Raw genomic sequence first — 16,036 nt, forward strand, 5'->3', positions numbered from 1 at the left:
CTCTGATCCATTTAGTATTGAGAGAAAGTTTCACACAGAACGGCTGCATCTCCCACCGCAAAGAGAAGAGGAACAGCAACCAACAGTACACGTCACACTTTAGAATTTACAGTTGAAATAGCCAAATTCAACACATTTGTAGCATTTTATTTAGCTCTTAAAGTCAACTTAAAAAGTTACTCAAGGTTTTAGCATAAAAAAAAAGTCAAGTTAGGTTTAAACTAGAACTGTACCTTTAACATCTATATGTGACCCTGGACCACAAAACCAGTAATAAGGTTTTTTTTCTTTATTAAAATTTATACATCATCTGAATGTAAATAAGCTTTCCATTGATGTATGGCTTGTTAGGATAGGACAATATTTGGCCCAGAAACAACTATTTGAAAATCTGGAATCTGAGGGTGCAAAAAAAAAAATAAAAAAAAAATAAGAAAATGTATTTATGTTATATAAAATATATATTTACAATAGAAAATTTCCTAAATATCTTCATGGCATGTGATCTTTACTTAATATCCTGTTGATTTTGGTTTAAAAGAAAAATTTATAATTTTGACTATTGCTACAAATATACCAGTGCTATTTAAGACTAGTTTTGTAAGGGTCACATATGTCAGATATCTCATCCAAAGTTTCAAAACTGTCCAATAAAAAAAAACAGTGTTGGGGTATAAATGAACAGTCATGTGTTATGCTTCTTGACCGTGATGATTTTTGAATGACCTTTTTTTTTTATATATGGTTTTCATGGTCTGGGAGGACTGGCGAGAGAGATTTGCTTGGTGAATATTGAAGTATGCTTACATCATACTCTTATTTCAAAAGGGTGAGAAAAATCCCATTGGTCATAATATGGTCACTTTAAGCTCTTTTGGTTGGGGCACAGAAATTATGTGAAGTTATTTGAGAGCTGTGACAGAGGGTAAAGACCCTTTAGAATATAACATCTTTCAGTGCAGTCTGTTGACTCAAGACTTGGAATATAGCACTTTTTATATGAAGGCAAGTAAGTGACAGAATTGTGGGTGCATTATTTCTTTGAACTCAACTCAGATGTGAGTAAATGTAAGACATTTCCAGAAAAGTGAAAACATTACTCACAGGGCAGCCATCCACCTCGTAAACAACATCAAAAATCTGCTTCTGGCCCTCTGTTTTCCTTTTATCTTCATTTATATGGCTGTAAAAAAATAAAAGAGTGAGAAAGAGAGAAGTAAAGATATCTTGGTTAAATGTCACAGTGATTTCAGCCCTCCAAAGCCGATTTAGCTAAAACTGGAAGTATATTTTTGTACAAATATTTTTGGTTGCATCTAGGGGTGGACGATATACCAGTAGACACGATTAACTGGTAGAAATTCACCAAACGGTAGAGATCAACTCATGGTTACATGTGATGCTGCTGTGCTACATTGTCATGAAAACATATTTTTTACACTTGTTTTTAAGCATTGCGGTTTAAAAACAAGTGACTTAAGACGTTGAAATGCAATCAGCAGCGAAAGAAAACTCATTTCACTATATGCGTGCACTGTCTTGAGTGCGGGTGTATTAAACAGATATTTTTGCTGCTTTAAAGGCTTTGAACGGTTAAATACACACACTTGTATGTGTCAAAATGTCTGTCATTGCAAGTATCCTTGTAAACAGTAATTTAGGCCTTAAGTGAACACAAACAGCTGAGAGAAAAAAACACATGTGTAACAGTATATTTGATGCTGTCTGTCATTCATGTTATTAAAAAAAAAGAGACTAAATCACTTGTAACTTTAATAAGAAATATACATTTCATTTACACAGTGAAAAACATGCAGTGTTTTTATACATTTAATTAGTTCATACAATGTATGTAGCATTTCTCATTAGTTCTACTGTAGTTTTTTGGTCCTATTGCTTATAATTGGTTTCTTATTCTTTTTTTAAATCATTGACTATCTTCAGTAAGCTTAAAGGGGTTGTCCAATGCCCATTTTCCACAAGTTAATATGATGCTTTAGGGTCCAAATGAAAAGTTTGTAATATACTTTGATTAAAAATTCTCTATGGTAGTGTAAAATTAGTGTTTTTTACCTGTTAAAAAATGCCTCTGTTCTCAGCAAGCGATATCAGTACCTGGCCCTTTAAATGAAATGAACCTCTGCTCACCCCGCCCTTCAGTTCTGTGGGGCGTGTCATTACATAGCACACGGGGTGTTGTCTAGACAACAGTTGGGGGTATAGTTGTATAGTTTGGGGGAAAATGGCACTTGGGGGGCTTTGAAGACACTGTACAACCCCATCCATTTAAAATTTAATTTAAAAACCAGAGTTGGAACCGAAACAAGATGACGCCCGCAAAGTTCGGCAATTACAGCTTATACTGGACGTGTCTGAATGGTTAGTAAACTTAATGTCACTTTGATTTATCTTTATATGTACGTACTGGCAGGGTAGAGTACTGAGAGATACGAACGCGATGTGTTTACTGAGACATAGCTGATTGAACAAGAGCAAAAAAGTGATCGTTAACGTAACTTACCCCGTCCTTATATTGAAATACATACATGTGTGTTTTATAGTCTTTACTCATGTGCAGTTGCGGGCTGTAAACACTTTTGCAGGTATTGCGTTAAGGTTACATCTTAATCATTAACAGACACCGTTTTAAACCATCTAGCCCAGGGATCCTCAAATCTTACCCTGGAGGTCCAATGCACTGCAGAGTTTAGCTCTAACCCTAATCAAACACACCTGAGAATGCTAATCAAGGTCTTCAGGATCATTAGAGAATCACAGGTAGGTGAGTTTCATCAGGGTTGGAGCTAAACGCTGCAGCGCATCTGACCTCCAGGGTAAGATTTGAGGAACCCTGATCTAGCCTTACAAAGCTAAGCTTTATACTGACCCTCGTTTATAAAGCAGTATGGTGAGAAATGATTTGTGTAAACATGAACCCATTTAGATAGATCAGCGGACACATTCCCTCAGTGCTGTCAGTTTACTTCACTCAGGGCGGGTCTATGCTAAAGTAAATTATTTTACTAAATTAAAAGAAAACTACTGGGTGGATCTTTGTCATTCTAGGGTGGTTGTGTACACACTTCCAACACACATTTCAGTTCAAACAGCTTGTAAAAGTGCATGTGGCACCGGATGACCCCTTTAAGCTTTTTTGTGATATTGACAATGGTGACGAGAATTATAAAATTTCTATGTTATCAAAAATATAATATATAATAAAGATCTTATTTAAAGGAAATATAAATATATTGTGATATATTTCATTACCGTGAACCAAACCTGCTCATATCGTAATATGATTTGTCATATCACCCACCCCTAGTTGCATCAAGTTCATTTTAAAGAATACATTTTAGGGGTTAGTCACAGAACTTACGTCATCACTTCCTTAAGAGACTCGATGGCCTTTTCCAGGGTCACTTTATCTGGATTGTCATCTGATGTATGTTTTTTTATATCTACAAAGAATAAAATTCACTCAATTTTTTTCTCAAGTCAGCATACATAGGTGAAACAGAAACCCGTTAAAGGATAATGCATATTTTCATTGAGGTTGACCAAGTTTAAAGGATTAGTAGCAACTATTTATCTCACAATTCTGACTTTTTTCTCGCAATTGAGAGTTTACATCTTGCAATTCTATTTTTTTTTTTTTACAGAATTGTACGCACAACTGTACGTTATAAAGTCAGAATTGCTAGATATAAAGTCAGAATTGCGGGATATAAACTCACAACTGTGAGACAGAAACTCACAATTCAGATTTTTTCTCACAATTTTGACTTTGTAGTTGTAATATAAACTTGCAATTGTGAGTTATAAAGTCCAGTTCTGAAGAGAGAAAAAAAAATGAATATGTTCACGCAATTGCAACTTTATTTCTCAGAATTTTTCTCAGAATCCTTTTTTTTTTTATTCAGTGGCAGAAACGGGATTCCATACCCATGTCATTCAGGATGTCTTTCTTTCTTCAGTCAAAAACAAATTAAGGTCTTGAGAAAAACATTACAGTATTTTTCTCCATATAGTGGCCTTCAATGGTGATCAAAAGGTTGAAGGTCCATATTGCCATTTCAGCTTCAAAGGGCTCTACATGATCCCAGCCAAGAAATGGTCTTATCTAGCCAAACGATCGACCATTTTATAAAAAAATAAAAATGTATATGCTTTCTAACCACAAATGCTTGTTATGCGCATGTGCATCCTCATGCATTATGTAATCACGTTGGAAAGGTCACACATAGTTAGTTCTTGGTCTCAACTTTAAAATCATTCAACATCATTGTTTTACCTTTTTTGCAAAGGGCGTTTGACTTTCTTTGCACTTTCGCTTTGTAAACACTGGGTTGGTACTTCCACCTAGGTCAAGCGTGACCTCTCCAACGTGACTATGTAATGTGTAAAGTCGTAGTGCAAGATGAGGATGTGTTAAAAAAAAATAATTATATGCTTTTTTTTTCAGGGAAATTAAAAATCTTTTTGCTAGATAAGAGCCTTATTCCTCGGCTGGGATTGTGTAGAGCCCTTTGAAGTTGCATTGAAACTTGGACCTTCAACCTGTTGGCCACCAAGTCCTCTATATGGAGAAAAATGCATGTTTTTCTCAAAAAAGTCAGACACTAACATCTTGGATGACATAGGCGTAAGTAAATTATCAGGAAATGTTCATTCTGGAGTGAACTAATCCTTTAATAAAAACTTAGTTTCCATGTAATGGAAAAAAACTGATTAATTTCTGAAACTGAATTGGTTGAATTCTAAAGTACCTTTTTAAACTATTTAAATCATCTGGATTCAGACAGATTTACTTAATAGAAACAGCTTTGTACCAATTACTTGAATCAAGCTAAAAGTTGTATATATGTGCATTACCGTTTAGCAGGAGGGCAACGCTCGGCAGTCTCTGCACAGGACGAATCAAAAGCTCAACGAGAGTCTGACGGCCACACTCGGGTTTAGACTGATTAATCTGGATAACAAAATGAGAGAAACGATGTGAATACATGCCTATAATATCCACCTTTTTCTTTGCATAAGAGCGGGTGTGGCCATTTGTAATTTTTAATAGACTTTCAGTCTCAGCAACATCCAGCTTTTTTTAGCTGTACAAAACAGCTCATTTTGCTGCTTGATATTGCAAATTTGTGTCTTACCATATTATTTTAATGTATTATCTTAATTATGAACACATTGGTTTGTAATCAAACAGCCTTACCATTTAATGCACGTTGTTATTCTTCTCGTTATTTCGCTATAGCGGATAATAAATCGGAAGTCTCACCCACTTCAAGAAAAAGGTGGATAAAATAGTGATTTTGACAATATATTTACTGTTGGCTCTCTAAAAATATCGGAGAACAGAAAACAGGCAGCCCAAGGTCAGACTTCTGTTAATTCAGCTTTTTCTGGCAAATATATCAGTTTGTATACAATACAGAAATCTTTCTACACACTAAAAAGAGATGACAGTACCTTTAGGAACGCGTGAAACCTTGGCTTCTGTCTCTCACATCTGACTATGGTTTCTTTGCTCATCTCAAAGAAGTTGACGAATGGTGGGTAGGCCTTCACCAGCTCTCTAGACTGAGAGAGAATTTTAAAAAATAAAGAGAGATCACAAAAGCTGTCATTCAGTCTTTGATGGCTAGTAAGCTTCAAGCCAGAGGAGGTCGAGTTCAAAGCGTCATCACACTCACATATTTCAGGATAATGTCTCCAACGCTCCTCTCTTCAGACCAGTTCATCACCAACTCCTCGAGATCGGCCTGTCAAAGCAAATTCATCAGCTAACACAAAACAAAGCCTTTACTCAGCGTTTTGGAAAGGTTATTGCCTACCTTTATTCTCGTGTGCACTTCATAGATGTCTGGAATACTGCCAAAGATGGTCTTGATCTCTTCCTGAGCTAGAATGGGGCCACCTAGCTGCCCCTCTTTCTCCAGGGGGTATTTGAAGAGCTGAAAGAAACGATGAACAAAGGAAATTAGATCACTAAGCAAGAACGGACCCCGAGATTCACTCTAATGGCGCAGGACTTGACAGCAAAGGTCTGCATTCCTGCGGGATCACTAAAGAACCAGATTAGATTTGTTGTGGCACAGGATCTAAAACTCTGATTTGTAGGCATGAGAGGGTGCTATTTCTACGAGATGTCCGCCAAAGAGGACAGTCTGATAGTAGCGCAAAGTCGTTTTTTTTTTTTTTTTTAGCCTTTTGACATCTTAAAATAAAACCTACAAGGGGAGTTTATAAACTACCACTCAAAAGTTGGCACTGAAACAATTTCTTTTGTTTTTGAAAGAAGTCTCTTACATTCACCAAGGGTGCATTTCTTTGATTAAAAATGGCCAAAACAGCTTTAAAATGTGATTTATTCCTGTGATGGTGCATCTGAAATTTAACAACCATTTAAAGTTTAAAACAATAGCATTTATTTAAAAACTAAATATTTAGTAACATTATAAATTCTGTTCATGGTCACTTTGATCAAACTAATGCATCCCTTCTAAATAAAAGCATTCATGAAAAAAAAAAAAAGAAAATAAGCAGCAAAATATGAAATTGTAAAAAAAAAAAAAAAAAAAAAAAAAAAAAACTGAGGACAACTGAGGGACTCATATGCAACTGTTACAGAAGGTTCAAATGCTCACTGATGCTTTAGAAGGAAACACAATGCATTAAGAGCCGGGGGGGTTAAAACATTTTTGAATTTAAAGATCAGTATAAATGTAAATTATTTTGTCTTCTAGGAAACATGCAAGTATCTTCTGTAGCTTCTGAAGGGCAAAAATATTTAGGCAAAATAAGAAAAAGTGACATCTTTATTTTGTTCAAATGTTTACACCCCTGGCTCTTAATGCATTGTTTTTCCTTCTGAAGTATCAGTAAGCGTTTGAACCTTCTGTAACAGTTGCATGAGTCCCTCAGTTGTCCTCAGTGTGAAAAGATGGATCTCAAAATCATTCATCAATGGTTCATACGCATAAAAAATGCTGGAAAACCAAAGAATTTGTGGGACCTAAATGATTTTTCTGTTTAACTGTTCAGGATAAACACGATATTCATGAACAAGTATCACTTAAAAAAAAAAAAAAAGAGCTATGGATCATTTAGGTATCAACACAGTACATGTAAACTTTTGAACAGTTTTTGAGTTATTTTTATAAACTTGTATTTTTTTCTCTTGTGGAATATATGTAAACTTTTTTTATGTGAAATATCTTATTCAGGTCAGTACTAAATAAAAAACAACATACATTTTGTATGATCCCTCTTACTTAAAATAATTAACATTTTGCAGATTCTGTAAAGTGTATTTTTTTTTTTTAAATAATCTGTTGAGAACATACTCTACAGTACTCTACATACTCTACAAGTAAAGTTCTGCAGGAGTGGAATGAAACTGGGAAAATCAGTCCCGTGCAGACCTCTACTTGACAGCTACTCCATAAACTTAATGAAGATCCAGTGGACCACAATGGAAAGGTCAGGCTATTCAGTATTGTCTGATGATCTGACTCCACTGTTCAGTGAAATTTGCTGGGCTCTGATTGCAGGCATATGATGTGGCATTTACTATGCAAGCAGACACAGAAGTGTGTGCGTATGTGTGTGTGTGTGTTTGTATGAGCTCCACATGTAAGGGTGCAAAGCAAAGCTTAAATGTCCATGGCATTGGTGTCCAAATCTAATTCATTTTCCCCCCTACTGGTCAGAGGCACTGGTTCAGTTTGATAAAGCCACAGCCAGGTACTCTGGATTGCCACTTTCCTATGTGTGTGTGTTTAAGGAGGAAAAAGAACACGCAAGACACACACACTGAATACAAACCTGCAGGACCGTGGCCAGGATATCAACGTAGTTGCTCTCAGTTTGGTAGAGCTCCTTGGAGACCTGCCAGCGTGCAGACTGCTTAGGAAGGGCGGGAGTTGAGCTTTTGGGGGGTTTGGCATTCTCTGAAACACATAAGCAGAGATGCAAGGATGAGCAGCTATAAATCAGTGTTATTTCTTATCCTCAGATATGTTTCATCCCTTTTCTCAAAATATCTGCTCAAAAATCAGTCAAAGAAAAAAGGTGTAATATAAATATCATGTATCAAAATGTACAAGGTTTTAGGTATAAGAAAATGATGAGGAAATAAAAGTAATGTTTCACAATCAATATAAATCAAATATATAATAATAAATAATCAAAATCAATCAATTAATCTGGGCTCATAGTAAAGAGTAAAATGCATTGTGTATTCACTTAGCTTCTGATACAACAAAGAAAACAAAAACAACGACTTTATTTAACAATTTCTTCTCTTCTGTGTCAGCCTTTGATATGCTCTTGTGAACGCTTGTCAAAGACTGACATGGATAGAGAAGGAATTGTTGAATAAAGTAGTTTTGTTTTTTTGCGCACAAAAAGTATCCTCGTAGCTTCATAAAATTAAGGTTGAACCACTGATGTCACACTGACTATTTTAACAAATGTCCTTACTACCTTTATGTGCCTTGAACATGGCAGTTACATTGCTGCCTATGCAAGTTCAGAAAGCTTTTGGATTTCCAGCTCCAGGACTTTAAGCACTACTTTTTTGATTTCAATCAGAGATCTCACCTATCAGAAAATGTGTTATTTCAAATAAAAAAAAAATAAAAAAATCAAATAAAATGCTAATAAAATGAGACGCAAAGTTCCGATCTAAATTAAATGACTCACAATACCGCTCTTACTTCCGATCTAAATCAAATGATTCGCAATCTGCACTCCAAAGATCCGATCTGAAGCAAAAGATTCATAAACCCGTTTCAAAGTTCAGATCTAAATAAAATGATTTGCGATCCATGCTCTAAAGTCCCGATTGGAAGCAAAAGGTTTACGAACCCACTCAGAAGTTCCGATGTAAATCAAATGATTCGCTAACCACCCTCTGAAGTCCTGAAGCAAAAGATTCATGAACCTGCTCTGAAGTTCATACCTAAATTAAATGATTCACAATCCTCACTCCTAAGTTCTGAAGCAAAAGATTCATGAACCTGCTCTGAAGTTCAGACCTAAATCAAATGATTCGCGATCCACGCTAAGTTCCAATCTGAAGCAAAAGGTTCACAAACTCGCTCAAAAGTTATGTAAATCAAATGACTCGCTATTTATGCTCGGAAGTCACAATCTGAAGTAAAAGATTCACAAACCCACTCCGAAGTTTCGATCTAAATCGAATGATTCACAATCCGTGCTCCGAAGTTTTGATCTGAAGCAAAAGATTCACTAACCCGCTCCAAAGCTCCAATGTAAATCAAATGACTCGTGATCCACACTTCAAAGTTCCAATCTAAATCAAATGATTTGCGATCCAAAATCCCAATTAAATAATGATTTGCGAACCATCATTTCAGATCAGGACTAGGAGTGGGGATTGCAAATTATTCATTCATGGAATTACTTATGAACCCGCTCCGAAGTGCCAATCTGAATCAAATGATTTGTGATATGCGATCTGATTGAAACGCTTCGAAACAGTAAATCATTTTGCGACGCAATGGTTTAACTGATTTAGAGTTTCAAAATGCTTCTCAAAAATCATTAAAAGCAATGTCGAAATACGAAAATAAGTGTCTCTTTTAATCGGATCTGGTTTTCGCTAGTGAATCGCTTGAAATGAATGATCGAGGTCACAAGTTTGACTCAATCGAAGCGCGATCTGTTCTTCTTTTCATGTCTTCAGCCATGTTTACACGACAATACTACTACTGGCTTAGCTCACTAGTTTTATGACATTACCTGAAATAAGCGGAAAAGATAAAGTATGATGTTTTTTTGAAATTGTGTGAATTTTGCGTAAAAATTAAACACTTATTTCATAGATACACTGCATTTTACTAATTCAAGTACATCTTCAGCAATATTGCTATTTTCAAAGATCTTAAATTTCGAAAACTCATTATAAATGAGTTTAAGCTATATTGAACCTGGAACATTCCTAATTTGAACAACCACCTTTTCTACATTTAGTGAAAAGACTTGCTAATAGCATAAATGTATACATTCATCCTAAACCCTGGGCTGAAGTTACTATGAATGTCACCTGTCTGGTCTGTTTCCTGTCTGCACACAGGAGTGCTGGTACGCTGCAGTAGCCTCTCCTTCTCTGATCTACTATGTCTGGCACTCCTCCTCCTACCGCTGCTTCTCCTGCACCTGCGCTCTGCAAAAGACAGTGGCCTCACTCATCTAAAACACACCCTGACTGCTCTCCCGGTTCATCTCAGCCCTGCCTGGGTTCACCCTGGACCTCTGAGATCAAAGTCTGGAAAACTCTGGAACACTCTCACATAATGCAATGGGAACTTTGCAAACATTTCAGACAACCAAACCAGTTTTTTTTTTTTTTAAACTGGAGGTTAGCACATTCTTCTATTCGGCTGTCTAACCCATGGAAGACAGGGGGAGTGTTATTCTAGTCACGTCACATCAGATCATTCACCTCCACTGGATTTGCAGGTGTCAGGTGTGTTGGAGATGTCCAGCAGGGAGCCCATGGAGAGGGAGTGTTCAGCTGAGGGTCTCTTGCGCGGTGGGAAGGGAGAAATCTCTGTCTCCTTGGTGAGCTGAGCCAATGTTTCTCTAAGACGCCGACGTTTTCTGCCACTGTTGGGTGTCGTGAGAGACAGCAGAGACACAGCTTTCTTCATCGCAGGACTCTCGGGCTGAGAGGAAGACACAATGACAACAGATATGAATGTACTGCTTTTTATGAAGCTGAAAAATTAATTACAATTCTTTACTAAATCTGACCACAACTTTGATTATGTTCAGGAAACAAATATATAGAGGACAAAAATTTGACAAAAACTTTTATGTTCTCTAAATAACTCCTTAAAACCTTCATTTTGGTCCAAACTACCACCAACTGATTACCAACCAAAATATGTTTTTATGCTCTACGGAAGAAAGAAACTCATACAAGTTTGGAACAAGTGGAGGATAAGCAAATAAAATCATAATTTTAATCTTTGAATGAACTATCCCTTTTATTAAGTGCATCATGAGATACTTTTACATCATGAGATTAAACAATACTTATAAGGTCCATACATTATTTTATTTTATTTTTTTTAATTAAAACTTTGGTTTTGTATTATTATGCAGAAATGTTTTGCACAAGATATTATGCAAAAAAAAGTGTTGTGCTTTAAATGCGTTTTAAAATACCATCTGCTTTTTATGGAAGGCTGTTTCTTCCACTGAATAAAAAATTAAAGTGGGGCTATTGCCAGTTTATCACAATTCTGTTTTTTTTTCTTGCAATTGTGAGTGTGTATCTCTAATACAAACTCACAATTCAGACCTTTTTCTTAGAATTGCATGATATACACTCACAATTGAGAGAAATAAAGTCAGAAATTTATCATGCAAGAAAACAATTTAGACTTTTTTCTTGCAATTCCGAGTTTATATCATGCAATTCTTAGAAGTCAAATTGTGAGGTATAAACTTGGAATTCTAAAAAAATAAAGTCAAATTGTGAGTTTGTATTTTGCATGATAAAATTCAGACTTTATTTCTTGCAATTGAAAGTTCATATCACACTATTCTGAGAAAAAAAAAGTAAAATTTGTAGGTTTATATCCCCAATTCTGAGAAAAAAGTCAGAAACTTTCTCTCAAAAATGCGTGATATAAACTGAAAATAGTGTGAAAATTTTATCATGTAAGATAAAAACTGACTTTTTTTTTCTTTTTTTTTACAAATGCGAGTTTGTCAAATGTGTAAAATAACTTTAAAATATTTAAAGCAAGTTCTTGTCAGAGCCCTTGTTATTCTTAATTTTGACATTAATTTTCATTTTTACACCAGACATGTATGGATTTTAAATATCAGTCATTGGCCTATTTTATCTGTAATAATCGGTATTGACCTTGAAAAACATTTTTTTACAGTAACGGAAATGCCCGTTGATAGCTTTTTAATTTAAAATGTCTGAATTAATTTAAAGAGAAATAAGTGGTATAAATATTCGCATCCCATATCCCAAAATGTCATGTTCCTTGTTTTCTCACCTTTTCGTAAGAGTACATTGTTTCCCCAGCCCGGGCATCCATTTGTATACTGCCCCAAAACCACTGCAGAAAGACACAGAATGAAAAACAAAATCAGAAATTAAGATGCATTTATTTAAAACACCTCCGCTGAAGCCTTTATTAACACCTTTAAATATATACTGATACATTTATGATCCTAACTGAGCTACTAAAACTCCTGATGTGTGCCAAAAAAAGACTCCCACTCCTCGCAACCTACTAGATAACGGACTACAGACAGGAAGCAGTGTAAAATAACAGTGTTATTTTTAAACACTATTATTAAGGACCCTCACAAAGCCCAGTGTGTGTATCTGTGTGTGTGCTTGTGAGGCTTTAAGTCAAGTTCATACCTCCTGCTTCACTACATAGAGTCTTTTGGAGGGAGTAAAGGGCAGTTCTTTAATGGAGTTCTCCTCAACCACCAAGTGGGTGCACCTTTCATCACCCACCGCCTGGACCCGTCCACCTAGACAAAACAAGATATACACGCTCTCTTAAAAATTCCCCTCAAGCAGAAGTCAGGGGTCATTTGCTTTAACAGAGGAGGAGGTATAGCAATAAAATACAGAAGAATATCCTGGGGTCAACATCTTAGATGCATCCGAGTGAAAGGCTTTGGTTAATCGAGAATTATTTGAGCAGAGGTTTTCTGACATTTCAAGACATGAAAGGAAAACTGTTTCAGAAAGGAAACTGATGCATGAGAGTTCAGTACCATGTTTTTGTGTCCTCTCCTCCATGTTGGTTTTATCCTCTTCAGAGAAGCCCAGAAAGCTCAGCACGCAGTCCTGGAACGGAGGGACTTTAAACTCGGTGCGGAACTCCTCATTGCTTGCATGGAAATTGCTAATATAAAAAATAAAATGTAAAAAAATCAGACACACCACAAGACCAAAATATGCGACAAATTTGTTAGTGTTAAAAAACATTGTTACAATTTTACTTGAACAACTTGACAGGTGGTACAGGCGCTAAACAATTAACCATTTAAAGTCAACATGAAACAGCACTTTGACTCATTTTACTTTGATAAAATCTTTTTAGAGCTGCAAAACGATTAGTTACGATCAATCGATTCAAAATAAAAGTTTATGTTTGCATGCTATGTGTGAGTACTGTGCATATTTATTATGTATATATAATTATACACATACATGTAAATATTAATGAAAAATGTGTTAGATTTATATGTAATATATATATATATATATATATATATATACACACACACACACACACACACACACACACACACACAGTATGCTACTTTTAATTTTGAATTGATAAATCTATTTAGCTTGGAAATGCATCAGATTATGGAAGTGGCCATTTCACATGCAAATTAGGGATGCACCGATCCGTATCGGCCGATCACTTGCGCGTTTTGTCAGTAAAGCCGGTTCTGTAATCAGCGGTAAATGCCATCAGGTGCGTGATTTCACGTTGAGCCGTATATACTACACACAGCCGTTGTTCACTGACGAGCTGCGCACTTTCACACTGATAATGAACATTGATTTGCGCAGCTCGTCGGTAAACAACGGCTGTGTGTAGTAGGGGTGGGAAAAAAAAATCGATATTGCAATATATTGTTGTGCTCTCTGTCGCAATAAATAATCGATACACTAACGGCCAATATCGATATTTTATTACAACACAAAATGATTAATTTACCCATTGTCAGTGTCACTGTCACTACCCAATATCTACCATTCTGTTTGCGGGGGGCGCTGTTCGAGTAAATAGGGGTAAAGTGGCGGAAGCAGCGGCCAGTGAAGAACACAAGTTAACTAACAACAACAGAGAAGAAGCGCAGAAAAAAGAGAAGCGAGAAGAATGGCGGAAAATAATGAAAAACAAATCAAAGACCCACCCGCTAGTTGAGCATGCTGATCAGTTAGTGTTCCTCAAGAAGAATATGCCTGATGTGTCCACTGTCCAGGTTAACATAAAGCACTTTACAGTAACTTACTACTGACGTTTCAGTATCATGGTTTACACATGTTAATTAATGTTCACGTTGTTTTTTAATGTTCATGCACTTTTATCTGTCTAGCTATACAGTGTTTACATTTAAGACCAGGAGGCAGTAAGTTATTATGCAAATGCATAAGATTTCCTTATTATGGGTATTTCTTTCTTTTTCAGTCACATATATCGTGATATATCGTTGATGAAATTTCTTCCAATATATTGAATATCGTAGATATCGCAAATCGTGATATTATCATTATCGTGGGCCACATATCGCCACAGAATTGAATCGTGAGTTACCTGTATCGTCCCACCCCTAGTGTGTAGTATATACGGCTCAACGTGAAATCACGCACCTGATGGCATTTACCGCTGATTACAGAACCGGCTTTACTGACAAAACGCGCAAGCATTATCGGCCGATTCGTATCGGTGTATCCCTAATGCAAATAGAGACAAACCAGGGCCGGGATATAAAAGATAAAAGCCATAAAGAACATCCTGACTGTTCTTATTCAAAATATCTAAATTTAGTGTTATTGTTAATAATAAAATATAAAAGTGGCAAACTTTTTAACCCCCAATTATGAACCTCTTGTCAGCCAAGATGTTCTTGTTTCTTTCTTCGCAAAGAAATTAAGTTTTGATAAAAAGCATTTTATGATTTTTCTCCACATAGTGGACTTCAATGGTGGCCAATGGGTTGAAGGTCCAAATTACAGTTACAATGCAGGTTCAAAGGGCTCTACATGATCCCAGCCAAGGAATAAATGTCTTATCTAGGAAAACAATAGGTCATTTTCTTAAAAAAGAAAAAAAAAAAAAATCTACTTTTAAATCCTGGAATGTTTTCCCCAGAAACCTTTTTTTTTTTTTTGCGACTGAAGAAAGACATGAATATCTCGGATGACATAGGGGTGAATAAATATCAGGAAATTTTTTATTCCAGAAGTGAACTTCTCCTTTCATTTGTGGAAGGGTGAATTAAGACAAGACATGCAGAAACCCTGTTTTTGGTCAAAAATAACCAACAGTTTTCGCAACATAAAAGGGCAGTCATTTCAGAGGAAAAGCAAATTACATTTTGATGAAAGATAAAAATTTTTCCCCTTTGGAATAACGTACACTGACGCATCCTGCACAATATGCCCAGAAACAAGGACACAGTACAAGGTCAATTTTGATTTCAAATGACTTTAAGTCTGTCTCCATTAAGTCTCACAGGCACAGAGGGGACGAGAATAAAGAATGAAGAATGAAAAGAAAAAAATCTCCTCAGTCAACATCCTGCCAACAGTGGCAGGTCATTAATGTGAAAGGTCAGGTTCAGTGTTCAATACATGTGTGGAAAATGTCAAAACCCAAGTGCAGTGGAAATCGCTTTTAATATGAAAGCAGGAAGGGCCTCCAGGTGTGCGCACTGGTGGCTGGACATTTCAGCCTCATCATTTAGTTTTACTCCTCTACACTCACACAGTGATTGACACAAGGGGTAGTTTTATGCCTTACACACACACACAATCTTACATGTCATCTCTGTGCTCCCATGCCTTGTGTATCCACTCAGGGGTGAGGATGGGTGTGCCCATGCACACCGCCAACTAAAAAAAAAAAAGAGAGAGAAAAAGCAGTGAATAGCATCTGGAGGGAAGAGATCCCCTCACCAAAGACTGATCCATGCATTATGCATGAGACTAATGAATGATTCAGCCCAATTCTGCACGCTGTGAGGAGAGATACATGAGAACTGTTTTATCAAACCCTCTCTAAATAACACAGACACGTCAACTGCAGACAGTAGACACCCGTTACCAAGAGCACACCTGGGGTTTGAGAAACCATCAAGAAATAGCAATCACTGACCAAAAGACAAAAGTTATTTGTTATGTATTGTATGCACATACACCATCTTTTATATTTTTGTAGAGCAAGCAACCGTTTTGACTCATCTTATACACTAGTGTATAGGTAGGTGACAAGTAATT

General features: G+C 36.2%; 1 protein-coding gene across 1 annotated transcript in view; it reads right to left on the reverse strand.

The window, feature by feature from the left end:
- The window catches only part of ect2 (epithelial cell transforming 2), a 65,066-nt gene that overhangs the window by 26,262 nt on the left and 22,768 nt on the right, over positions 1 to 16,036 (reverse strand). Inside the window, exons 8-20 of the mRNA XM_073825519.1 lie at positions 15,813 to 15,874; positions 15,579 to 15,652; positions 12,793 to 12,923; positions 12,428 to 12,543; positions 12,054 to 12,116; positions 10,478 to 10,700; positions 7,834 to 7,958; positions 5,841 to 5,960; positions 5,700 to 5,768; positions 5,476 to 5,586; positions 4,876 to 4,972; positions 3,380 to 3,461; positions 1,105 to 1,183 (exon numbers count right to left, since the gene is read on the reverse strand). Coding sequence (XP_073681620.1) covers positions 1,105 to 1,183; positions 3,380 to 3,461; positions 4,876 to 4,972; positions 5,476 to 5,586; positions 5,700 to 5,768; positions 5,841 to 5,960; positions 7,834 to 7,958; positions 10,478 to 10,700; positions 12,054 to 12,116; positions 12,428 to 12,543; positions 12,793 to 12,923; positions 15,579 to 15,652; positions 15,813 to 15,874 — 1,352 coding nt within the window. The remainder of the gene's footprint in view (positions 1 to 1,104; positions 1,184 to 3,379; positions 3,462 to 4,875; positions 4,973 to 5,475; positions 5,587 to 5,699; positions 5,769 to 5,840; positions 5,961 to 7,833; positions 7,959 to 10,477; positions 10,701 to 12,053; positions 12,117 to 12,427; positions 12,544 to 12,792; positions 12,924 to 15,578; positions 15,653 to 15,812; positions 15,875 to 16,036) is intronic.

Source organism: Garra rufa, chromosome 20 (assembly GCF_049309525.1).
Source record: "Garra rufa chromosome 20, GarRuf1.0, whole genome shotgun sequence".
NCBI lineage: Eukaryota > Metazoa > Chordata > Actinopteri > Cypriniformes > Cyprinidae > Garra > Garra rufa.